Source organism: Anticarsia gemmatalis, chromosome 5 (genome assembly GCF_050436995.1).
Source record: "Anticarsia gemmatalis isolate Benzon Research Colony breed Stoneville strain chromosome 5, ilAntGemm2 primary, whole genome shotgun sequence".
Taxonomy (NCBI): Eukaryota; Metazoa; Arthropoda; class Insecta; order Lepidoptera; family Erebidae; genus Anticarsia; species Anticarsia gemmatalis.
The window spans coordinates 12,005,338-12,032,044 of NC_134749.1; the positions used below are offsets into that span (position 1 = coordinate 12,005,338).

The following is a 26,707-nucleotide window of genomic DNA, read 5'->3' on the forward strand; positions in this document are numbered from 1 at the left end:
TATTGGCGGTATCATCTAGCCTAAAAAACTTTTCAAACTATCAATCACGATCTCTAAACGGTTACTAATAAAACCACCACCTGCTATCCGCACTAAATTACCTAACCTTGTATTTAATCTATCGTTCGAAACTGGATTGACATTGCAAACCTAAAAGGACCCATTAAGTCAAGTCCAAGGGAACAGTTAACGCCAGTTTATAGGCTGTATAAACCTAAGTGGTCTCAATAAAATAGACACTTCAAACGGCCATCGAAAAGGATCGTCACTATCAATACATTAATTTTCATCTTTCCATCGTTTACTATAACCATTTGGGCGGTGAAGAATTCCTTCCGCATTTTAGTATTGCTCTGCTGCCTCTGCCTCTGTGGCGCGGTTGGTGGAGTGTAAGTCTACTGCCACATAAGGGTCTCGGGTTCGAATCCTGGGTCGTGCCAAAAAGTATTTTTTGTTAAGAATTTCTTAAGAATTGCCCAGAGTCAGGAAGTTTCAATGAAAATGACCACTGTAGCTGGATACCGGCTAGGACAATATTATTATTGTTCTGCTTTGTTTATTTGTGTTTCTTTCCTGCTCACACTTAGATTAAAAACCAAAGAGCAACAGTGATGGAGTTCTAGTTTTCGTCTCGAGTGAAAAATTAGGGGTTGCTGAGATTTATTGGGATCCATTTGTTCTTTCACGAAGTCGGTCACTGTGGTATCGGCCAAACGAAATATTAATAAGTCTACGTCTCTTGTTCTACAAACACCTGGCTTGAAATATCTATTGTTGTCGTCTTGAAATAGTTATATTTATTAACTCTTCGGTAATTGATTGCCTCTATGGCGCAGATAGTAGTGTATCCGACTGCTGTTCATGAGGTCTCGGATTCGGTTCCCGAGTCGTTAATGTTGTGTTGTGTATTCTTCATTTCTGATTTATATTAGAATATTTCTCAATAATATAGCCCGGAGTTTGGTAATGTGGCCGGTAAATGGCAATAGGCACGCCTTCTATTACATGGGAGTCATGGGGCTAACACTATGAACGGCGAAACTTAACTGTATTCGATACACTTCTGCCTAAGCATTCATTCGGGTATAACAGGCGTGACATTATGTAAGTATGTCCTCGATAATTCAAGTGTCTTCTCCCGCCCAAATCGTTTCAATCGACTTCCAGTGGTAATAAATTCGGTGCTTATCGACAATAGTCTAGTGTAACTTTGTGGACCTTCCTTAATGTTCTATGATAATCGTAAAAACAAATAGTTATGTGATATGTAGTTGTGAACTTACGACCCTTATCAAGGTTTTATGCACTGTTTAGTTTAGAGGAACACTTGGTTAAGTTTTACGCATCATTATCTTTACTTCTTTACTAATATTATAAAGCTGAAGAGTTTGTTTGTTTGATTGTTTGTTTGAACGCGCTAATCTCAGGAACTACTGGTCCTATTTGAAAAAATCTCATTCAGTGTTAGATAGCCCATTTATCGAGGAACGCTATAGGCTATATATCATCACGCTACGACCAATAGGAGCAGAGTACGAGTAAAAAATGTTACAAAAACGGGGAAAATTATGACGCATTCTCTCTTATGTTGCAAGCGAACGTTGCGCGGGTCAGCTAGTTATTACATAAGTGTATTGTTTATGTTGGTTAATTAGCATTGTGTAACAAAATTAGGGTTATAACTGTAATAGTTGTAAAAACTAATGCATAAAAACATGATATATGCCGACTTACTAGAGTATGATTTCCTTTTGAATATTTTTATGTCAAAATAGTAATTCAAGATTGTTTGCAATCCTTGTTTGATTTGGTATATTCCCGGTGTCCACCCCCTGCTTGTCCACCCCGGGTGGACAGAGACACAAATCTTTTAAAAAGTTCTCGGTGTCCACCCCTGGGGGACAGTGAGAATTAATTTTAAATTATTCCCGCTGGCCACCCCGGGTGGACAAAGACACGAGTTTCATATTACTACTCTCGATGTTCACCGCCGGTGGACAAAGCCACTGCTTAAATAAACATTCTCAATGTTAACGCTTGCTGGAATTGGGTGTAAATAATTATAACAAAATTAATTAAGTAGGTACATAGTTTAATCATATGCAGTGGCAGTGGCTTTGTCCACCGGCGTTAAACATCGAGAGTAGTAATTTGAAACTCATGTCTTTGTCCACCCGGGGTGGCCAGCGGGAATAATTTAAAATTAATTCTCACTGTCCCCCAGGGGTGGACACCGAGAACTTTTTAAAAGATTTGTGTCTCTGTCCACCCGGGGTGGACAAGCAGGGGGTGGACACCGGGATTATACCTTTGATTTAAGGTCATCTAGTCTGAGTCTAGATTAACATTTCCTGCAATCTGAAATAATCATAATTTTCATTCATTCTTTTCTTGACCAAATGTATTTCCGGCTTTTTGTATTTGGGTTGGTTACTGCTGAAAGTTTTTGGATATAATGGGTATTCTAGTATAGCTTTTCATGGTCTAAGCGTACGACCGCGAAATTTTTCCATACATGGCACATTTGGTAAATAAGTTATACATATTTTCGTGTCGCTAATACCCCTATTAACCTCTAAACTGCTAACAGTATACTACAACAGTTCAATATTGTACCGTTTGACCTCAGCGAACCGTCGTTCAACACCCTAATATTCTGTTATCGTTCCTAAATATATTCAATTTGTATTCATTAGCACGGCTTTTTGCTCATAAAAAAATATTGGCAGCCCCAAAGTCCAGCCTGTAGCTTTTTAATGTCGCTTTATTTTATAAATAAATTTAGCCCGTTACTGACCTTACTGCTGGGAAGGGTCTCCTCCCATAATGAGGGAAGGATTAGGCCTTGAGTCCACCACGCTGGCCAACTGCGGGTTGGGGTCTTATCGAAAAATTATTCACCATTTCTGTGTCATTTTAAATTTGAAACAGTCCTTATAAGTAGGTAGTTGAAAGTTGCACGTCCGGAACCACCTGTTCTGTGTGTTTACGAGGTCCCTTTATTTATTAACTCGAATCAAACAGGTAGACTATGTAACAGAACGGATATGGACTAACCAATAAAGAACGAAATAAACCTTGCCTTGCCCCCAATTCTGCAAATGGATCAAACAAATCACCCCTAAAATGGCACTTAGTCCTAATACAGAACGGAACAGAGTAAGGATACGCTCATACGGAGTCGAGTCTTACTCTGTCGGATCTGATTTTTTTGCAGGGTTTGTGGCAATTGTATTTCTATGGAAGAGTTCACATTCGGTTTTAGGAACGCAGCCTAAGGCTTGCTACACGCATATTCGGTTCCGAATCGATTCGACTCGCTTGTTCGGCTAGTGCCTATCGGCTTCTTCATCTACAGGTATTCGGTTTACCGATTGAAGCCGACCCGAATACGTGTGTAGGAAACTTTACTGTTTAGACACGAGACGCTGGCATGAGTCAACAGGTGTGTTTACGTAATTACGCCCATACTACATTCTACTGGTAGTCGTCTTTGATATGCTAATGACATTGATTTTGTAGCTGACACCTATGTTTATGTTCAGTGATAACTTGCGGCCAGATTCTTTGCTTAGGAACTTTATTTACTTTATTGTTAACTATTTTGATGAAATATTTATCGTCTGCTAAGGAAGTTAAATAACTAACTAACTAATGGTTAAACCAATCAATAAAGTCAAGCCTGGGGCTGGAAAAACTAACTGTACCTAACAATTGCGTCAAATTTTCATTGATTTAGTTGCAATTTGTAGGGTAGGTAGATAGATGCGAACACAGCAAATAGAAAAGTTACATGTATAACCTTTGTATAGAATGTATTCTCTATGTGATCTTTACGACTTTAAGCTTCTCTTTGACCTTTAGCCTAACCCTGTTTGATAGTTCATACAGTGTACCCTTTTCTTCCAAAAACCTCTTAAAAATGTATGATATAAAGAACCTAGTCACGTACTCATAAAGTTTGGGTCCGGCGGGTCCCTAACCCATTTAGAGATACGTTCTTATGACATACCCGCAAATGTATAAGGATAAGACCTTCTACAATCACTTTTGATCATGTTATTTACTATTCTCTTATTCTGGCAATTTTTATCTTTATGGGGACACAAATGTATTATCAAAGTGACGGAAAACGTTGATCCAGGTTTGTTTGTCTGAGAGTTCTTAAAACATACATACATAATATCACGCCTTTTTCTCATATGTGTAGGCGGTGACTAAATAGGCCACTTGGTACGATCCTTACAAACTTACCTTGCCTCATTCGCTCACATATATCTTGCCATACATGACCGCCGATTACGAATACTACGCAACTGACCTTTTGACAAGACGTCACCAACATGATTTGTATTATGTCTGAAACCAGTTTTTAAAGATGTGAAAAGTTCCTTTTCAGCTAGTTTGGTAGACTCCAAGCACTATTTTCGCTTGCTTAATGAGCAGATCCTTGCCTTGAAAAATAATTGGTTAAACCAACATTATGTTTTAATCTCATGACTGATTTACACATATCACTAATTTCCGCTTTAGGAAATTCCAAGTAAATGCATATTATTTCCTAGAATCAAATATTATTCTATCAATTCACACTTGTATGATATCATCGCAAAGAACATTCTAATTGTATTGTACAATACTATCATGTTTGAGTCCGATGGGGAAAACATAAGCAGTACTTGTAATGTTATTTATAACTGAAACTATTTTATTTGACGTTCTTTGGTAGTGCGTCATTTTCTAAATTAAAAGGTGACTTCCTTGTGTATTTCCCAAGAAAACTACGTAAAATGCCGTTTATAGATATTATCAAGTGTTTTTTCTTAGGGCCTGCTTATTTCGTAGCTCAACTTTATCTCCCTCAAGAAGAGCCAAAATACTCCTAGCTGATGCGTTAATCCAGCTTATAAACTATCCGTGTACAACATTTCATAAAAATCGTAAGCAAACTTTAGCATTAATAATTATGAATACAAATATTATATTAGTACGATCGATAACGATCAATGATAAATCTTCTCCTTGTTCCATTTCGGACCTCAAATAGGTCAAGTCTCAGGCGGTAACTACAATGAAAAATATCGAAGAAGAAACCTGCATCTCTGGAAATTCTTTGAGCAGCACTTGAAACCGTGAAGTCTGCCAACTGCACTAGGTCAGCGCAGTGGAGTTACTCTTAACCTCCAATTCTGAAATAACTTGAAAACCTGCTTGCCCTGATAAAATAAAATATACAATTTTATGGCTGCCTTTGTGGCGTGGTCTTACTGCTAACATGAGGTTTCGGTTTTGATTCTGAAGTCAGGCGAAGAACTTACGATTCGTATTCTCTATTTATATTTGAAAATTTCTCAATTAAATAGTAGTCTGGAGTTTGAAAATGCCCCGTAAATGGCAATAGGCTCGCTCCTTGTTACATGGGACCAACATTGTTAATGTCGAAATGTGGGTGTATTTCATACACCTCTGCCTATACTTTCGAGTATAACAGGCGTGATACTATGTATGTATATATGTAACAACAATTTTATTGATTTTAGTCTAAATCTAGAGCTCACAAACTTTGTACTATATTCTGTTAGCAAATCTGTCTATTTGGCGTACTGGCACGCCGCCAACATCCAGCTAAGGAGCTTAGCCAGATTAATCTCTGGTATTTTCCAAAACATATATTTTCTTAACAAGTTTGCACGTCAATGTATATGTATGTATACTTATGAATATTGATACGGCATTGACATTGTAGCATCGATTTTGCACGTACCTAATCTACGTGATGGAATCTATAACTGATAAACATGCTCAAATATTTTTATGTCAATACGTTTGTAGGAAAAATCACGTTGAGTTATCGAATAGTGTAAATCTAAAACACGGAATGCTTCGCTTAGTAGGTACATGCCGCTTATAATTTTTTTTGATCGTTGTTGGTTACAAGCACTATCCTATTTGGAGGAATAAAAATATGGAAACTAAAAATAGCATATAACATAGGTATGACAGATCATATACAAGGATTAATATTTATTGATATATTACTTAGTCCTTGTCATACATAAACACATTGGAAACATTACATTTGCATATAAGAGGATGCGTAAATAAACTTAGTTAGACTTTTAGTTTAGTGTAGTGTAGTGCAAATATTTAAATATTTATACTGTCATTAAGTGTCCATTCACGTGATCTTTGGTCATTGTGCACAGAAGTGATGGAAAAACGTAGGAAACACGTAATAGAGACGCTTTCGAGAAAATCGCACTTCCCTCACCGATGTGTTGTTTGTTTTAAATATGGCTTATCCATGATGACATTACAGTTTAGTTTATAACAAACAATATGTGTAAAAAGATGAAATTTCAATCTTTTGTAATGGGTACTGAACTTTATGAAACGATACATAGAATGGTCCTAGATATCCATTTATTAGCATTAGGTCTAAAATCCTTAGAAATCTAGCACAAAGACTAAATTTGACAAAACCTAAATGGATGTGTATAAAAAAGCAGTCTCGTTTTACTGAAGAATGTAAAAAATCTGGATAAATCCAATTTGGAGTAACTACATTGAAAGAGCGTTGACATCGAGGATAACAAGCACTTTTTATTCAGCATACGTCAGATTGCCAAATTACAGGACTAAATAACTTTCAGATTTTACCATATCCGAGCTAGAATTCAATACATTAAGTTTATTGAATCATTAAGCGTTGAACGTAGAACGAAATTACTGTGTTTTGGACTGAAACGTCTTTTTTGTTAGTTCGAGCGTGCTGAAACTAAATTATATAGTTTAGTGCTTGTTCGGGCAAGGATTGAATAAGTTTAGAAGTGAGTTAAGTGTAATGACCCGCACTTTGACCAGCGTCGTGGACTATGACCCTTCTTTTACTACAAAAATAACTCAAGAATAGCTGCTTTACTTTTTAACTTGATAAAAAAGAGAAAGATCTTCTTCACATGTCTTTGCGTTTACAAAAGTTTCATATCATCGATGTAAAACACGTAGAATCATAGACTAAACATAATGTTTACTAAACATTGTGCTGCTAAAAGCTTCTGAAAAATGCAAGGAAGGATAAACATACTGATGGCTAATAGCAGTATTACCCGCTTTGTCGATACAATAATTTCCAATCAGCATGAAATCTAATGTCGTTAGCGAACTGTCCCCATAGATAACTGCTAGATATAAATCAGTTCATTAGCTGTGCTCGTTAACAAGTTGACTGTCCAATACGACCGGGCAAAACAAATATTTGCGCCAATCACATGTGCATTATGTAATTTCGGAATTGATGTGAGCCCGTCTCGTCATTTGTGCCAAATTGTGATATCTGATTATGAATTCTCTTATGAATCTGGTGTTAAATCTGTATAATTTTAAGAAAGTTTATAGCAAGTGAAAATAGTCTTTTCCTTAGTTGCCACTTTGAGTTTGGGCAGTCGAAAAATGTTAAAGCATTTTGGTTACTTTCTATCAAGAGACAATAAGCTTAGTTAGGGAAGTAGAAATAGCGTTGGACTAATTTAAGGCATTATTGAAGTCAAAAAGTCTCCGCCCAACAAAAAAACGGCATTTTTTAAAATGGTAATCATATGTTGGTGACGAAAGTTTATTTACCAGTTGTGTTTGCTACCATAGAAAAGAAGCCAACCAATGCAAAAGATGGCTTAAGTGGAGACACAGCTTTATGCTGACCTCTAACCACCCGACGGATAACAAATTCTTTCGTAATTCAGTGGCTTATGGGCATTTAGAACAATCCAAATGTTTGTTCATACAACAGAATGCTCATAAAACAACGGTAAAGGATACGATAGAATGGCGACTGAATCGTTGATCCCTTACACGCTCATAAAGGCACAGATCAAATGAAAAAACAACCCTTTTAAAATCTAATTTTACGAAGAGATTTAATCTAAAATGTAATGAAATTCCTTTAACATTCAGAATTTAATTGAATGTGCCAACAAAATGTATTGTCAGTCAAGTTTAAGGTTACAGACAATGGTATAATAAATTCAGTTTATGTAAATAGACTTTTTTGTTATGTTTTCTTTACTTGTATTGTTTTTGTAGTTAATATATTCGTGTGTTTTGTTGACTACTTTCTTTCTATTGTTGATGTTTGACTGATGTTTTGCAGATTCTAAGATAAAGTTTAAAATGATTACTGGTTTTTGATAACTTGTTGTTAATTTTGCTTATGATTTTCTCTATTGTATACTCTTTAATAAAACTTAATCTATGAAAATTGTTGAAAGTATTGATTCGCTTTTCTGTCCTCTGTTTAGTCCGGGTGCTAAGTGAGTTCTTAGTAAAAGGCTCTCGTCTAATGCTACTTGCGTAAGAAAACAATTTCATCATGGATTATACCACAACAAATCCCTAGTAAAGCGTGCCCTTGTAATAAAAATTCAAGACAAAAACTGCTGTAGTCGTTTGCCGAGTAATGTACTTTTATTAAAGCATAAAATATGCCGTGTGTCGTTGAGTTTTACAGGCCTGAGACCATTTGGATCTTGCCAAATGTAGGGCTGTCGAAGACATTAAGGATTATACGGATTTTTAATCCCTCTGTATGAAATAATGAACGTTACGATACTTTTTTGATAAAAAATTAAATTGTAGTGCAAAACGACATGAGCTAGTGTAAGGTTTCCGAAGATGATGACGAGAATAGAGCCAGGTAGAGGAAAAATCTTTGGAAGACTGAACCCACTGCCATAACGGATGCAAAGTAAGGAAGAGGGAAAGATTTGATAATTACTTCTAGCAATAAGATTCAATCAAAATTTTGCGCTGTCATATCCACAATAACACGAATGTTCCCAGTTGCCGCAGGCTTAATAAGGTTGTAAGAAAATCATGAAGACACATGACTTAGTCCATATTCATGAAGATATATTTATCTCCAGGCAAGTGACAGCAATCTACTTATTAAAATTGAACTAAAACATACAAGGAAACATCACAGAAACAGCTCACGTAGATGTATTAGTATAATTCTATAGTATTATTGTAAAGAGGAAATAATCTAGCAAATTATCAATAGTACTTGTAGTTGTTACGTCTCAGTTTCAAGGCACGCGATCTTTTACTTAGCTATACAGATTTACATTACGGTACTGTCATTTTTATATAACAAAAGTATAAACAAGAATCTCATACATACAATAAAATAACGGCTTTTTTCCATAGGGGTAGGCAATGCACCAAAGATCCTTATAAACTTCCCTTGTCTCATTCGCATCCATACATATTGTCATACGGGGCCGAGAATCTCTCTCCATTGAATGTACATATTTCAAATCGATTTGATAGTCATTCATCTTAAAATGTTATATCGATGCGTGTACGCATCTTATTATGTCATGCATGCCTATCCATCAACCACAACGCTTGTGTGTGGCAGTCAAGTATAATAGAATAAAATAATAAGATCGGTAAAACACTTTTCTAACAAATAAAACAGAAGGCTGCAGACTAGGGTATTTCTTTTTGCGAAAGACTCTTAGCGCAAAATATCGCCCTACTCTGCCATTCTTCACCTATTTTTCACATATCCCACACTACAACTAGCTTCAATACTACAAATAGCTGTACCTCAATATATTTTTGTACACGTCCGACCTGTGTATATTTGCCAACCCTACCCAAATATCGATTTGGACCAGTATTTGCGGAGTAGTGTCACGGTCAATGTCGAAGCTCCGGTCGTGTCCACAAGGGCGCACGTTTATCGACAATTTTTAATTTCAACTTATTTACTTTTATATGTTTAGTAAATAGTACACCGCCACGCAATGTACGAGGTCGAAAGGGCGAGATTAAAAAAGTTTGGCTTTATAAAATTTATAAAAGTTAGACACCGTATTGTGGATTGATTGACTATGCTGCCAGTGGCGTACTGTCTGTCTGTAATCTACATCTGGCTGAATCTATGCGTTTAGTGTACAGGGCAGGAACTTTGTAATAATGAAAGGTTTTCAGTGTTTCTGTCGTTCTTCCAACTATTGTTGTGACGTAAAATACGATTAAAAACGTAAATAATGGTGCTAATTATGAATAATTTTTAAAATAATGTATTCACATCTGCTTATTATACATAGGTACATACAATTATGCCATTCTTCCAATGCTCTTAATGTAAAGATTAAAAAGCTAGTATAAAGTTAGATATTAAATATGCCTCGTGCTAGCAATTAATACATTCATAATACACAGGTTACATTAATTTCTATTGACAATTCTAAGTAACTACTTATATTCTAATCTAGTACATAAGTATTCTAGGAAAATTCATACATTATCATAACCACAACGAACAGGTCTAATTACACAGGTAATTATTCGTATATAGCGTTATTATTTATAGTATGCATTATACAAGGAAAACTGCAATGCTATTTCGAGTTACAATCTCGTGTAAAGCAGACATATCCAAGAATAGAAATAACTATCTAAAAATATATTGAACTGTGACCCAGATTCAGTTTTGTCAGAAATTGTGATACTTACGTAATGATTTTATATATGGTATTATGACTATTGTCTCATTAGACTAGTGTACCATAATATCACGGTTTATGATAAGGCCTTAACTCGGCAGTAAGACCATCAATCAGGCGGAAAAAACTGTCGAAATTAAAATCTACTTTCCATTCTATTCAAAATAATGTCATCCTTGCAGTCTTAGAACTTTACAATCTAATATCACGGTCTTAATATCACTAACGGCTTACATAAGCTAGGAAACTCTTCAGGGAAATCAGGCTTCATGAAAGCCGTAAGTACTTAGGCTATTCAAGCACAAGACCTTAAAACTTAGGCATTTCCGCAGCCATTATGCGTTAAGTCCCTCCAACTAGGGATGCAAACATTGGAATGAAAAATATAGGTGTATCGAAATATCATCTTTAAAAACATCCTAAAGAAAACATCGATGTTTTACAAAAACATACACGCGACTAAAAAAGGTCCTTCTTATACTACTAAGCAAAACACCTTCCGCTCCTTATAATATATAAACATCGATTTTAAAACATTACGAATAATGTTACTACAGAAAACATAGATGCTGAGTAAAAATCGGTGTTTTTAAAAACACAGTTTATCGTTTGCATCCCTAAACATGCCTGAGCTTATCGTAACATTTTCCAAACCTATTCATACAAAGGAATTTAATTTTCGTGTCCTCGCATAGCCGGTCCCATTTACATTAATTACTACATTCATGAATATTAGAAATATTATCCAAAAATAACGATCGTGATACACGCGGTTGGATGTTTATGATTTTTTTAAAGTAGTTTATTATTACATTAAAGTTGTACCTTTGCGTTTAAATTGTTTAAAGTTTTATTTGTTTAGAATTACTTCCTATTTTTTGTTTGTTTAATCGTCGTTTACTAGTGGATGGATGTTGTGTCGAAGTGAACAAACAGAAACAAGTTGATTTATTTATTTTAAACTATACTAGTCAATACTAGTCATATCATCTAAGCATAACTAGCTAGTTATGCAAAACACAAGACAGAGTCTACTCTCGTTACCATCTCTTAGGCAATTCTTGTCCAGCTTCTAAATAACAAAAATGATGACACAAAGACAGTCACCTAAGTGACCACTTATGAAAAAGTCATAAACTAAAGGGTCATAAAACTATCCATACAAAAACAGGTTAAATCCAGTAAAATCTATTTGTTTTCTGGGTGGGAGCCAGCACGATCCGCAACGGATTATGTTGACGTTGTAAATTGATTGATGGATACCAATCTGTTACCATTCAGCCGGTTATCCGGCCCGATGACGGTATTCGATGCTTTCAGTGTACGCAATAAAAGTATTTTCGGTTTTCAATAATCCTGCTTCATATTGAATAGATATAAACGATGGAAGTACCTATTTTTTAGATAGGACTATTTTGTAATGTTTCTGGATAGGATTGACTGGGTTCGTGAAGTATTTTTGATTGATTTTCCGTTTTGTTTGAAGATATGTACGTACTAAAATTTTCTAGACTCTAAGTTTCTAAAATTAAATTGAGAGTATTCGAGAATTATTAAAAGGTTTATCTCATCAATACCTTTTCATGTAAAAGTAGAGGACATCTCAAGTCTTCATTATCTTGAAGATTCGCACCACTCCGCACCAGTATATGTATTTGCGTCTAAATATATTAACTGTTTGTCTCCATTTATAACATTTACATGTGACATGTCCATCTTAGGGAAAATACCGGCCATGTCAACACGTGATGTTCATTTATTAATATATCGTTACCTGTATTACTTTAGCAGATTAACCACTCACAGGTATCCGTTAATTGTATAATTAACGATGATTGTTTAATATGTTGGCTCAACATTATTTCCTTAATAAGGAAGTTTGTACCAGCAGAAGTTCACATTGGTTTGTTAATGCAATGCAGTTTTGACTTAGAACTTTGCTTAACATAGCGCATGTGGTTGACAAGTTGGAATTGTGGGCAGGAGTTTCGCGCCAGCTCTTCTTATAGACCATATCTTCCAAACTGGCAGAAAATTCACCTACTCTATTTTTGTTATAAGTGTCTGTATTTAACATAAACGATTCGATATGATTGATCGCTTACATAACGTTTAGTGATTTGTCCATGGATTTGAAACAGGACAGAAGCAATTAACATCTTCGCACAAGATTTCTACAAAAATTACACCCTGTTGACATCAGGCTTCAAAGTTACTTGTTAATATCGCTTAACAAGCAGTTGAATTGCAACCAAATATTTGACAGCTCTGTTAATAAGACTTTTAAATCTAACTGCCTATTTGCCCTATATTCGCCAATGTAGCTCACCCTGGTTCACATCGTGCCTCCCCCAAGAAGAGGGTGCAAATCTTGACAGCCAGTAAAAGATAGCGTGTCATTTATCTTTCTCAGATGTCCAGTTAGAAATTAACTCTGCAGTCGGCACAGCACCCTGAACAGTGATCCTATTACTTTGTCTTTGAAGAATTATGTTCAACATTTTTCTTTTTAGATACAGGTATAGTTAATTACTGTTTACAGGAAGAAAGCTACTCCAATTCGTCCTTTGAGAAAAAAATGTGGATGGTTTTATAGAAGGAATACTGACCCAGTTAGATTTAAATTGTTTGTGCAATTTGGATTAAGAAATGTTGCCAATATTATACTAAGCTCGAAGAAGATATTTATATGGGAGGTGGATAAAGCAAAGGATTTTGTGAAGAAATTGTAGCAGATGGCTTTTTGTCAAGAGAACAAAGAGTGTGTATGTAAAGCTAAGCTTAATAAAGATGGAGTCTTACGTCATAACATAGAAAGAGTTAATGAAGAAAGATTGGCAGAAGTTCGTGTGGGCGTCGTAGGCGTCCTCTAACAGGACATCCGTTAATGCCCTTCAAAGAGGTTAGATGCGTAATACTAACAACCGCATCGTGATGTAATCTATGAATGGGAAAGAAAATATGAAAGTTTTTTGTTTGTAGACCTTGCTTTATCTATTGGGCGCTGTAGACTTTGTCTCACCGACTGAACGAGTCTCTTGAGGATCGGTCCACAATTTCATAAGCTCTTGTTTATTTTAACCTGTTCTAGTCTCTGTTTATACTTTCTATCTATATCACAAAATTTTGTTGCATTTTTAAAAGATAGATTGATTGTCTCATGTCGTCTATTTCTCTTCAATTTATTTCTTCAGGGCACAATCTAGTGACTTGGCAATACTTTGGAATGATATTTAAAATTGAGTATAAATTTAACTATAAGGCATTAACACTTGGATTTATGGATCCATCTGATTCATGAAAGACATAACTTCTTTCATCTTAGTAGCCATAGAGCTGATTCTACAACCCTCTGCGGCTCCTTAAAGTGCTAAAATAAGCCCACAACTCAACGATCTCATCTAAGATATCGCTGTCAAATCTAGCCACTTGATTGTCAAGTAAAATGGTACATTTCACCTTGACTCTTAGTTATCGCAACAAAATCTGTCCTCAGGGAGAACGACTTAATATACCCTTCTCAGGCCGTAATTTCTCTACGGGACAGTAGTCTTGCCTTTGTCCGATCGCTTTAGATAGTATCTTCAAGATAATGTTGTATTATTGCACGTTTGTACACGTTTTTGTGATCCAAGTACCTCGTAATTGCTTCACAGTTAATGGTAATTATGGGCTGATGTTATTACGTTTGTATGGTTCGGGGTCTATTATTATTATTGTATGGCGGATAAGTATGGATTATATAATCAAGTTTTGCTGTAATAGAGTAGATGTGATTCATTTATTTACTTCTGTTTTTAGGGTTCCATTCCCAAAGGGTAAAACGGGACCCTATTACTAAGCCTCCGCTGCCTGTGTGTCTCCAGGCTGTCTCATAAACCGTGATAGCTAGAAAGCTGGAATTTTCACAAATGTTGTATATAAGAACAAAAATTTAAAAACATGTATATTATGGGGTTCCCCATACAATAAACGTGTTTATTTTTTGTATTATTTTGGTACGGAACCCTTCGTGCGCGAGTCCGATTCGCACTTGGCCGGATTTTTGTATTTTCTAGTGTTTTCCACATTTAGAGTATCCTTCAAACCCAGCAAACATGTTGCCAAAATTCAATGTTGCCTAATAAGGAGAACAGTACCGATCCTTTTATTAATTTAATAAGCACCTTATATTCATGGTATTAGTGCTAACGAAGTGTTCATAAAAGGGTTATAATAAATTCTGTTCTTATATCAACATTATAAAGCTAACAGAATTTCGTTTTAATACTTCTTCATTACATCCTTCGCTGCTTCCTTCAAGTGCACTGATTCGCAGAAAAATCTAATCAACTCGGTCGTGTGAAGCAAATTGATGTCATTTCTCCATATTAGCCTGAATCTTTATACACATAGCTGGGCTTAAAGATTCAATTACTTTACGTCCTTACACACTGAATCCAGAATTCGTTACAAGCCTTTTTTGCTCTCAATTTATAGATTTGCTGTAATAATATAGAAAAAATATTAGGGACACTATGGCTCTTTTCATTCTACCTTCCAAATGTGCATTTTGTTAAGTAGATCTATAGTTTTTTGTCCCTTGAGCTTGATACTCAAGCAAATAATTATAATTAATCAAGAAATAAATTACCCCAGACAAAAATCTTTGTCCTTTATTGTTCCGAGATAAAATCGTAAAATCATTCACAACTATTCACATTGTTTCTTAAATTCTAATCTTAGCTACACGTCCCATATTTCATAAGCCATTACATAATCATAGCTTCCTCATAACCTGTCAGACAAGCGGGTCAGAAAACCATGTAAACAACATTTTTACGGTGCAATTACGTCACAGATGACCATACTACAAGACGGTCAGCTGTTGGAAGTAGAAAGTGTTGTGGTTGCGCAATTTGGAAAATTATGCGTCGAATGCCATGACTACGCATCGAATACGAGGCTTTAATTAACCCGGTTTCAATGCCTGCTTCAACGCTTGTATGTGATTGCATGCAATGGCTGTTGTTGGGCGGAAAAATGGGGTTTGGTTGAAGTTTTTTGGATATTTGGGAGGTATTGGTGGTATTTTATAGAAGACTTAATTCTTGCTCGCATCTCAGGGTTCGTGAGCTTTAGTGAACTATTTCCCGCATAGTTCCCGTTCCCGTGGGATTTCCGAAATAAAAACTATCTATTATGTCCTTTCCAGGGTCGATTTTTCAGTGACGGTAAGCAGCGTTTTCCTTCCTAGACTATCGACAATTAAATTTTCTACAAAAACTTTATAAAAATAAAGCTTTTTGATAGGAAGAAAGAATCTAATATAATATCATAGTTCAAGGGCAACTAAAATCTCCACTGCTTACTAAACACTTCAACGTTTGTTTTACAATATTTATAAAAACAGAAGCTTAACCTTTAAAACGCCCACGTTAATCGTGCCGGCCTGAATGTTCAATCGGAAGTGTGAACTGAGATAAGCCACTGTATTGTGAAACGTTTTTCAAAATGTAGCGTTTTTTTATAATATTACTAGCTTCTGCTCGCGACTTCGTCTGCGTTCCAGTTCATATGCTGCAACAGTGTTACAGATTTCATTTAAATCTATCCATCTAGCCGTTTTTTCCTGAAAGACTAACAAAGATACATTCATCCTCACAAATTGTCGCGTTTCTAATATTAAGCAGGATTAACCCCCGGTTTCTGAGGTACGTTTAGCGGTAGTTTATGTATTCAATAGCGTTTAAATTTATATAAAAAAAAACTATTGAATTGATAAGCTACCGCTAAATGTACTTAGAAACGGGGAATAGCAGAATTAGAAGAATTTTGTTTATTATATTTTGATGTATTTGTTAGAATCTTGCATAAACATTTTTAAGAAAACACTTCGATTAGTGCCTAGATTTTATCGCTTTTAATTAGTGCCGCAACGAATCCTACCCAAGGATTATTTTAAATAACAAGTAAAAAATACTATTATCATAATGGGTTCTACATTAGGCATTATAAAAAAAATCACTACCTACATATTATAAACAAGATGGATCGATTCGTTTAGCAGATTATCCAAGATTTCATCTCTAATATCCGTCTAACGTTCAAGGATGGTTCAAAATACATTATTATCTTAAACGTATAAAAACCAGGATGTGTGGCGAGTAGTGACAGATTTATAACATACGTGGTAAAACATAAAAACGATTTTAACTGCATAAAAACCTAACGCTTTAAATTGCACTGAAGTTGAAAAAAAGTAGTACTATAATATGTTTTTGAAATTTATTATAAAGAATGGTTACTATATAATTTTTTGAGTGAGCGAACCTGACTTAAAAAAAAATATTATTTTTTGAAAGGATGTCGTAGTCACGCTTCCTAGATTTTCTATAATGTCTTTACAAAATGATAAGTACTTTTAATTTGTCGATGGTTACCGTGGAATGTGGCAGTTACTATAAATGAGACCCTTTTAGTAATTGAACAATGTCTTTATAATTGACCTCAATCCTTAAGGGACTTATACCATGATCTCAGGCTCCCAAATACTGCAAACTATCATAAATTGGCATACAAACTTCAATGCTTAGGCCTATATCCGACGACTCGTTTTAAAAGTCAAATACAGTTAAGGGATTAATAGCCAATTTCGCAGCTTATAGATAAATGTTGGATAAGCTATCCAAAGTGGCAGCAAATGTATGAAAAAACTGTCAAAATGCCGCAATACATAGTTATTTACCCGATAGGTATCAGAACCGGTCATAACACAGAAATACACCAAAATAGTCAATGAAGACAAGACAACATCATTCGCAAAATTATCTTCAATTATCACTATAAAGTGTAAAAACATACAAATTAGCGTCCACGGTTCTATTCGGTATGATCGCGTGACGGCACCTATTCGATAACACGCGAACTATTGTTATCTGTCATGTGAAAAACTTCGACCATTTATACAGTACATTAACCTCTAAACATTCATCTTAATGTCTGCAGTTTTTGACTGACAAGGGATGAATTGAAATAATTGTGCCTTATAGGAATTGGTCTTTTTGTGTTCACTGTTTTGTTCGGAACGCAAAAAAGTATACTAATTGAAGACCCAGCTTTTTGTAACCTTACAAATGTGTAGCAGAATAATAAATTGATTGTGGTTAAGAATAAATCATGTACATATATCTGATATATCCCATCCAGTCAAAGGGGCTAAGAAGCAATCCGCGAATATTTTTTTAACACGTTACTGTCCCAATGCTGGATAAGAGTCTCCTCCCAATCGAGGGAGGGGTTGGCTTTACGATAATATTAAATGTTTTAAATGTCTTACAGTAAAAAAACATATTTGTTAATTTCACGGATTTATTTTGAGAGTCTCGTAAAGAAACTCAATAAACTTTAAACCATTTTTACATTCGTACGTTACACAGGCGAATTACTTAAAAAAAATAACAAAAGAGCATAATTTAGCTTATGAATAGGTGTTGTAACAAATGCTAGTGTTGCTATGAAATCATCGTTTGTTTCCGTTATTCATCTAGCTCAAAGTATAGGCCTCCCACGACTGACATTCCACGTTTATATCCAAAATGCCGATGCTGCGTTTGCGCACGTCTTGCGATCATAAATTTGATATAAAATTATTGAGATCTATGTGCAAATTACTTTTAAAATAATCGTTCTATGACGTTTGTTTGATGGTTTGCTATGATTTATGACGCTATAGTACTTCCATAGATCCAGAATTATAACATTTATGGAATAAAAATGATAGTGATATTTTGTAGTTGGTATCCTGTACTTTCAAATGTGCATTAAAGAATCTGATTTTGCTAAAGTAACATCTGTTTTCTTCCTGATATTTCAGCTCTGTCCAATTATTATGAAATACATACATACATAATATCATACTATTTTATACCCAAAGGTGTGAGAAAAACTGAATTGTAATCAGAAGTCGTTTTTACTTCAACAACTAACAATTCAATTTTTTCATTCCAGTTTCATCGAACAAGACAAAGTGTCCGGCTTCTGGACATGGATGTTCGTGTTGTCGAAGCTGCCGGAGCTAGGGGACACGGTGTTCATAGTGCTGCGCAAGAAGCCCCTCATCTTCCTGCACTGGTACCACCACATCACCGTCCTGCTGTACACTTGGTACTCCTTCACTGAGTACACGTCGTCCGCGCGATGGTTCGTCGTTATGAACTACTGTGTGCATAGGTGAGTTTAATCTTGATACTTGTATTTTTTGGTTATTTTTGACGTCACATTTGGTATATACGAAGCAGTAAGCAGAGATGTACATATATAGTATAGTCGCAATAGTGCACTCAACAATGCTGTCTATAGGTATCTCTTGAAGAAAATATGTTTTACTGTTTTCTTTTTAGCTGATGATGTGTTGTTGCAAAGATTTTAATATAAAAATATGCGGTATATAGCCTTAAATTATTAAACAACAAGTATTTTAGGAGCTAGGTCGAAAGCTACTCGTTCATATGCAATAAATTGTCAAATAATTAAAAGCAAACAACAATCTTTCAAAGAAACATCTACAATAGGAAAACATGTGTAAGTAATTATAAAAGAGATGTCATATGTATATGTAACACGAGTACATAGATAGATATCGACTGTCTCATATGTAATATATCCTACATTCACCTTAATGATTGACTGTTGCGTTCACTCAAGACAGGGCCTCCATTTTCTGCGACTGTGGCAAGTAAGGGTAATGGCAATCGTTTTGATATAATAGTGTTTTTTAGCCACTTGACTGTGTTACTGCTAGGCAAGGATAACTTTTAAAATATTCGCGTTACATGTTTATTTGGGAACTTACGTTAGCGTGCATATTACCTTGGTTTGCTAGACGTTTCGGCGGTGGCTGTAGCCGAGAACTCATCACTACTGGGTAAAGATTTCTACCTAAAATGAGAGAAGTGTTCTCTTGAATTCGACAAGAACTAGCGTCAACGCCAACTTAGGAAAGGGCTCTTTTTCACATAATTGCTAGAAGAGAAAAATAATGTCAGTTGCATAAATACTCATAACTTTATAAAAGACCACAGTGGTCTAGAAACCCTAATAGAGGTCTTAAAGCAAAGCAATTAACGTAAGTAGATTCTTAATTATGCCCTTTGGCGAGAAATTAAATTTATGAAAGTTGGTAACACTGACTGACGCGATGAGAAATGAGAACTTCTTTTGTGTAATGAGGGAGGTACTCCTTAGAGAATAATGCAGACTGGCAATTAGTTCGTCCCGTTTTATACATTTATAATAACTACTAAAATTGTTAGTATTACTTCATAGTGATTTTGTCTGAGAAAATATATTTTTTCCATGGGAATAATTTAATTATCACTGTATCTAATTTTACCTAAAACAGTCATTAAAGAAATAAACGCGTAACTCTAAATTATTTCCGCGTTTGATCATGAAAATGAATTAACAAAGTCGCTAATTAGAGCGAACAAAAAAATATTTTTTTCTTTCCTGCTGCTAAAATTAGTTAAGTATTTAGTACCTATAATATAAAGCTTATTCAGTTTATCGTAATTGTAAGTTTGTGACGCAAAACAGCGAATCGTACGATCGACATGGAAAAACTTTTTAATAGCAGGCACAAGAATACTTCGACAATCGACTTCCTGGTTACCTATCAAATTATGTATTTTATGGTTCCGCACGCTCGTTGACGAAACGGAACCATTATGTTTGTAAACGTCGGCTTCCAAGGACAAAATTTCTCCGAAAATACTGCCTTGGTTCAATTTCAAGAGAGAATTGTGATTAACTTGATTAAATACAAAGTAATGCGTTCGAAACACAGCTTTCGGCAGCTAATTTAACTAAAAACTCAGACAAAATTCTCTAAACAAATGGTTACTACACATTTAACCGCAAAAAATCTAAATAAAATATTCAGAAATAATATTTAAACGATTGTAGAGAATCGTGTTCAGGCGAGTCTAACTCACGTTTCATGAACTTTACTAAACAATTTTATCAATGCTTTCGATCGAACTGACATGTCGTGGTCTAAAAATGTAACGGAATATCCTGATCCAATACGGTTCGTGACTGGGCAGTGCCAGTCGCGGTGTGTAATCACATTGTCCTACATTCAAAACTGACTGGCGCTTTATAGCGCGGTGGGTAGTGTATGCGACCGCGCAGAGGTCTCGGGTTCGAATTCTGGCTCGGTCTAAAATTGTTTCCGATTTTTTGTGAAGAATTTTGCTTTGATTGCCTGTAGTCAAGGAATTGAGGTTGTCCTGCGCTTTATTTCTTCCTGTTCATGTCGCTTCAGTCTTACCGGGCTATGAGAGCGAAGAAATAGATACGCTTGGCTACTATAAACCAAGTTCGATGTACAGTTAGCTGGTGTCAATTAAAGTGATAAGTCTTTTTACATACAAAATGCTGCGGCATAATTCTCCCGTACAGTTGCAATAATGTTGATACTTTTTAGGATCAAGAACGTTAGACTATATTTGCTAGTGCCGTTAGAAAAGAGAAAGGATTGTTATCCATCTTTCTATCTACTAATGGATGTCTTATTACAATAAGATAAAATAATAATTTTGAACTGAGATGCAGTCTGCAATCGACTCTATTAACGAATGTTTATTACACTTTCTCTAATATACAAATGTCAATGAAATTCGGTACAAATATATAATGCGTAATCAGGATTAATACAGATTTTTTTCCTATGAAATATTTCTACGCGGACATATTATTATTTGACAGCCGCTCTTGCAGTTTATATTCATAGCTAGGGATGCAATAGCCCAGAAGTTTCGAAATTGAACCTATAGATGAAAAACATATAATTGGCAATAAATAATACGCTGGTATATAAACGATATATGTAATTAAATATAATCTGCATACAATAGTGACAAACAAAAAGAAAAACAATATTTTTTGCAGCCAATCATGATACACAATTATAATTTTCTACTTAAACTGTTATTATATCACTTTATCTAGTAATTCTCTCAGATTACTTATATAGAAAAACTGCCAATAAATTGATGATCGAATATTTAACAATTTTCCAATTAACGATTCGAGATGCATATTTTTCAATCAACTTACTTATGAAATTGATTTAATTAACATTTATTAATAGTATTTGACACGGAAATTGGAGACTATAATGGCCAAGCCAGCGATAGTTTTTTTAGTGTAACTTAAAAATACCTATTGTTTCAAAATTAAATAAAAATATAGAAAGATTTTTTAGTTTTAGAGCGCGAACGCCATTCAATGTTAAACCCTTCTTCTTTCTTTCGTATTTCATATTCTGTATCAAGTAATAGAACAGGAATCTCTTATACTTTTACATAATTATGTAACTGAGTGCTTGTACTTAGACTGTGATAATAGCTCTTGAAATTATCTAGAATTATCATTACACATTATTTCAGGGGGATTCCCCTTATTCCATATTTATCATTTTAACAGTGGTTCCCAACCTGTGGTCCGTGGAAGTCAAAATATGGTCCTGCTAACAAAAATAATAATAAAGCGGCCCAGGTCTAAGAAAAAGGTTGGAAACCCCTCATCTAAAGTGAAATCTGAAAAATATAAATCTTTATAAGTCAGAATAATTAACTATTTTTGAAGTCAAAGCAGTTAAAAAGATGCGTACACACTTGTTGTCGTAATACCCGCAATGAGTGTTCACGGAAGGCTCGGTGTTAGGTTGCAACAAATTGTTCTATTCATAGCACACAACTGTGCGCCGCGTGCCTGCCGATTATTCTCATTAACGTTACTTGTAACTCTTGTAACAGTTGACGAAGCTTACACAGACACTTACTAATCAGACACTTAACTACAAAAACGATATTAAATGTACTTACTATGCTCTAATCTTATTGTTTCACGTTATAACCTTTAATTTGTTTTATTCCAGTGTGATGTACTCGTACTACGCGCTAGTGAGCATGGGCAAGTACCCGCCCAAGATGCTCGCGATGACCATCACCGTCCTACAACTCACGCAGATGATCGTCGGCTGCGCGATCAACATCTGGGCGCACAACTACATGGCCACCGGCCCCTCTCACTCCTGCCACATCAGCAACATCAACATCAAACTATCCATGGCTATGTACTTCTCATACTTCGTACTATTCGCACAGTTCTTCTACAAAGCCTATCTTTCCCCCAAAACGAACAAGAAAGCCAAAATCGAACCTATCCCCGATATCCCCGCTAAGAAAATCAACTACAACAACGGTTACCCACGACAAAGGAACGGCGTTGTCGCTCACTAGTCGACGTCACAATGTGATATGTCCTAGTTATATTGTAGAGTTATGGCTGTTATTTATTTGGTCGCGATTGGGCTCAATTGTCGCTCCAGCATCAGTCTTCCATTCGTTCTTAAAATATACACGGGTGATATAGCGAATGTGAAAATACAATTCAATACCCAGTGCTTTTAAAATAACGGTTATAGTGACCGCCATGTTGAATTTACACGTGCTCAATTTACGAATTATAATAATAATAATGTTGCATAATAGAAACGGGTTATTTGGGTCGATGGTGGAGTCCAATCGTGGCCAAGCGACTCTGGAGGCGTCGCCGTGTTACATTCCACGCTAGACTGTTTGTTTGCGGACGGTACATGGCTTTCGTAAGACTACCCTCTTGTGACGAGTGCCGCTATCGCTTCAGTAGTCCGCTAGAAATCTTTAGATGCTTTCTAAGAAAAAGTAGAATGAATAGTCGAATTAAAATATATGAATAGTGCCTACATATTTGAAACATGTGGAATTTTTATCGAGCCATACATTAAAGTACATAAACATTTTTCTATTGATAAATACTCATCGGAGCGGTATTATTCTTGGCGGTCGTCACAATAGGCAAGCGTAGTCCATTGAATAAGGCGACGTTCTCGTGGTGTCAAAATACACGCTTTTATATAGGATCTGTGTACCGATGATTTAGGATGTGTGACCGTGGATGAATGCTGCATCGAATTGGAACGTGCGAACGCGACTCATTCGCTATTATGATGATTGTATATTGTACAAATTACGAATTATGTTAGAGGCTTGGCTGTAGAATAAGTTAGTGATAGACAGCTCCTTAAATAAATCGAACAAAATAGATTTTCGTACCCTATCTGTAACTGTCCGGGTTGTCTCGTTACTCGCTTGCCTTACCGTAGATCAGTCGAGCCATTGATGTTATGCAGTTTAATTTCGTGTTGGATAAAGGCACAGATTTCTATTGCTTTGTGATCAAAAAGTATTAATGCGACTTCGATGCAGTTGGTTTGTTCGTTTATTTGTTGTTAAAATATATTTTAGTATTAAACGAGTTACAAAATATGTAAAAAAATATACAAGAAGCCATTATGTAAAAGTACATATAATTGAAATATTGTTTTATAACAGGGTCTCGCATTAGTTTAGTTAAGAGATTAAGTTGAAATCTTCGAATTTATTCGTTGGTGTGTGATTTCTATGGGACCCTGAGTAATTATAAGATGTTTTAATTGTTCAAATTAATTATTAATCATGGAAGATACATTCCCAGTATGTAGCGATGTGTGAGAATTTATTTTTTAAGAAGACAGTACATTATGTTTCGCCAATGAGATTTGTACACTTTCCTAAATTGTTGTATCATCGAGACCTGTATAAAAGCACTACTTTGTTGTTATTGTGTCGTATTTATTACTTAATGAAAAAAACTTAGTGATTTTTTTTAAATAATTTATTTTTAAAGGGATAGTTTTACCTATACACTTTGTAAATGTTAAAACGATGTTTTGCGCTTGGTGTGAGCCGCTTGACGTGCGGTGCATAGGTGTAATACTTTGATATGCTTGTCAAACAAGTGCACAAAGTGTCATTCCTGATAGTGGAATAAGCAATATTAATGAGAAAGTTTCCGTTCAAACGACAGTTTTGGGCGCGTTTAGTGTGTACATTAGAACTAAATTTAACTTTTAATACACGGCACACGTTCTTTATTATATCTCGTGTTGAAATATAACAAAGAATATGTGTCGATCGTAACGCGTCGCGGATATACGGGCGCATGAGAGAGTTCAAATCAGCGTTTCCACTCACCTAACGTTAACGTGCGCGTTAGCGTTGTCGCGTGAAAGCCTCTACAACAGACGGCATTTACGTAACGTAAACGCGGTCGTTGTGAACATATAGACTTAATTAGATTTAGAACGACGATGATATTGGACGCATACAAATTATGATATAAGGCGTCTGTTTAATGTCCAATTGCGTTCACTATTGTCTAATGGCGACCGGCACGTCGCGCATCACAAACAATGTGATCGATTTATAAATTAGAAACGTTTTATCCGTTAATTAAAGTACACGAAAGCTTGGATAAACGAAATGAACGCTAAATAGCGATATTCTAACTTCACTATTACTAAAATTAGTATAGATTATTGCCCTGTAACTGTCCGCTAATTGACCTTTTTACCGTAAACATGCCTGTGTTCAGTCTACGTTTTAAGCCGTGTTCTACGCTCCTTGTTGATGGCAGTGAAGTAGCGGAGGGTACAGTTTAAAACGTTAGCTACTGAGACGGCCGGGCCTTACAAGAGTCAGTGTGCAAATTAGCATAGTTTTTAGCGAAGGTCAATTCGTCTAGTACCGTTTATAGAAGTCACAATTTTTAATATAGGCTATTACAAATAGGCTGTTATTTTTTGTCCAGTTCATTGCTTTGTCATTAACAATGGTGAGTTTTAGATACATGTAGTATTAATTCCACTCATAAGGTGGGGAAATGACTAGGAATAATTGGGTTCGGGGATTAGGTACTTAGTGCGAACTAAACGAAATGAGCTACGGACGCCTATTTTCGCAAGACAAAAAGTACATTGCGAAAAGTTTTTATTTTGTATTGTTATTTTTTTTCTATCACTTTTTTTATCTGCCGTGATCATGTGTATGTATACAGGAATTTGTAACGATTTGTATATTAATCCGGTGTACATAATAATTATGATGTTCTGTTTATCGATGTACGAAATGTTTCGTTATGTGCCCCTTTGACATGTGGGAACTTTGCAAACGCATCACGCTAGAAATAATTATCTATTTAATGTACCCTATAAGTTGATAGGATGATGAAAAATATAATTTTGTATAATATTTAACGCTGGCAACCCTTGTTGCTTATAAGCTTTCAACTATTCAAGTTTGAATAAAATTTGATTTAAAATATTTCTGTATTTTATTCCAATACTTTTGCAATGTACCACACCTAGGGGTCAAAATAAATAATCTTCGTATTGTTTTATTTTTAAATATTTTATAATGCACTCTGAACATATTTCTGAATTACATTATGTTCCAAACTCTTATTTCGTCACGTACCTATTGTAAAAATGATTATAATGTAACCTTGTCCAACTGATCGTCTCGAATTGTTTCTGAGAAATGATTCAGACCAACCATAGTTAATAAAATAATCGCTTACGCATTTATTATTTATTATGTAATATATTTTGTCGCATTTACAAAGAATAAAGTAAACACTGTTGTTGTAAATGTTCTCGATAGAACTATTTAGCGGTTACAGTTCCATAATCAATAAAATATTTTAAAAATATATTTTTGTGAAGGATGTTTTGTGGTTACAACTTGTGGTGAACTAAAGATTATAATATAGCGACAGAGCATTGTAATCAACGTTAAGTGGAAATATTCTTGCAATCATTAATTTGTATTTTCTGGGCAAATAAAGAGTTATGCGTAATCATTATGTTTGTTTTTCTTTTTATGTTTTTTTATTAAACCCTGTACGAGACATCATCTTAAATATACCTACAAAACAAATAAATAAATAGTGAGTGTTGGCGGCGATTACATGATGATATGAAAATCATTAGCACAAACATAGACAGTCTGACATCGAGCTTACTCGCTAAGGTGGCTGTAAATTAGATTTAAGGAATGGAATACAGAAGCACACGATGACAGAGTTCAGGTAACTATGCTACCATATCATACGAACGCCTGTTATTAGTTTTTCATATTATTGTGTAAATAGAGAAATAGCCAACTCCGTCTAACATAAATGCAAACGAATCAACTAAACGTTAAAGCAAGTTGAGAAGCTGCCAGACAGCCAGGAATACTTTTTATAGTATTGACTAAAGGCATAATAATTTCTAAGCCACTTCA

At 35.2% G+C, this 26,707-nt stretch overlaps 1 protein-coding gene across 1 annotated transcript in view; it reads left to right on the plus strand.

Moving 5' to 3' along the window:
- The window catches only part of Baldspot (elongation of very long chain fatty acids protein baldspot), a 62,734-nt gene extending 36,451 nt beyond the window's left edge, over positions 1 to 26,283 (plus strand). The window contains exons 3-4 of the mRNA XM_076114812.1: positions 18,504 to 18,725; positions 22,438 to 26,283. Coding sequence (XP_075970927.1) covers positions 18,504 to 18,725; positions 22,438 to 22,801 — 586 coding nt within the window. The 3' untranslated portion in view covers positions 22,802 to 26,283. The remainder of the gene's footprint in view (positions 1 to 18,503; positions 18,726 to 22,437) is intronic.
- The last annotated feature ends 424 nt before the right edge of the window (positions 26,284 to 26,707 follow it).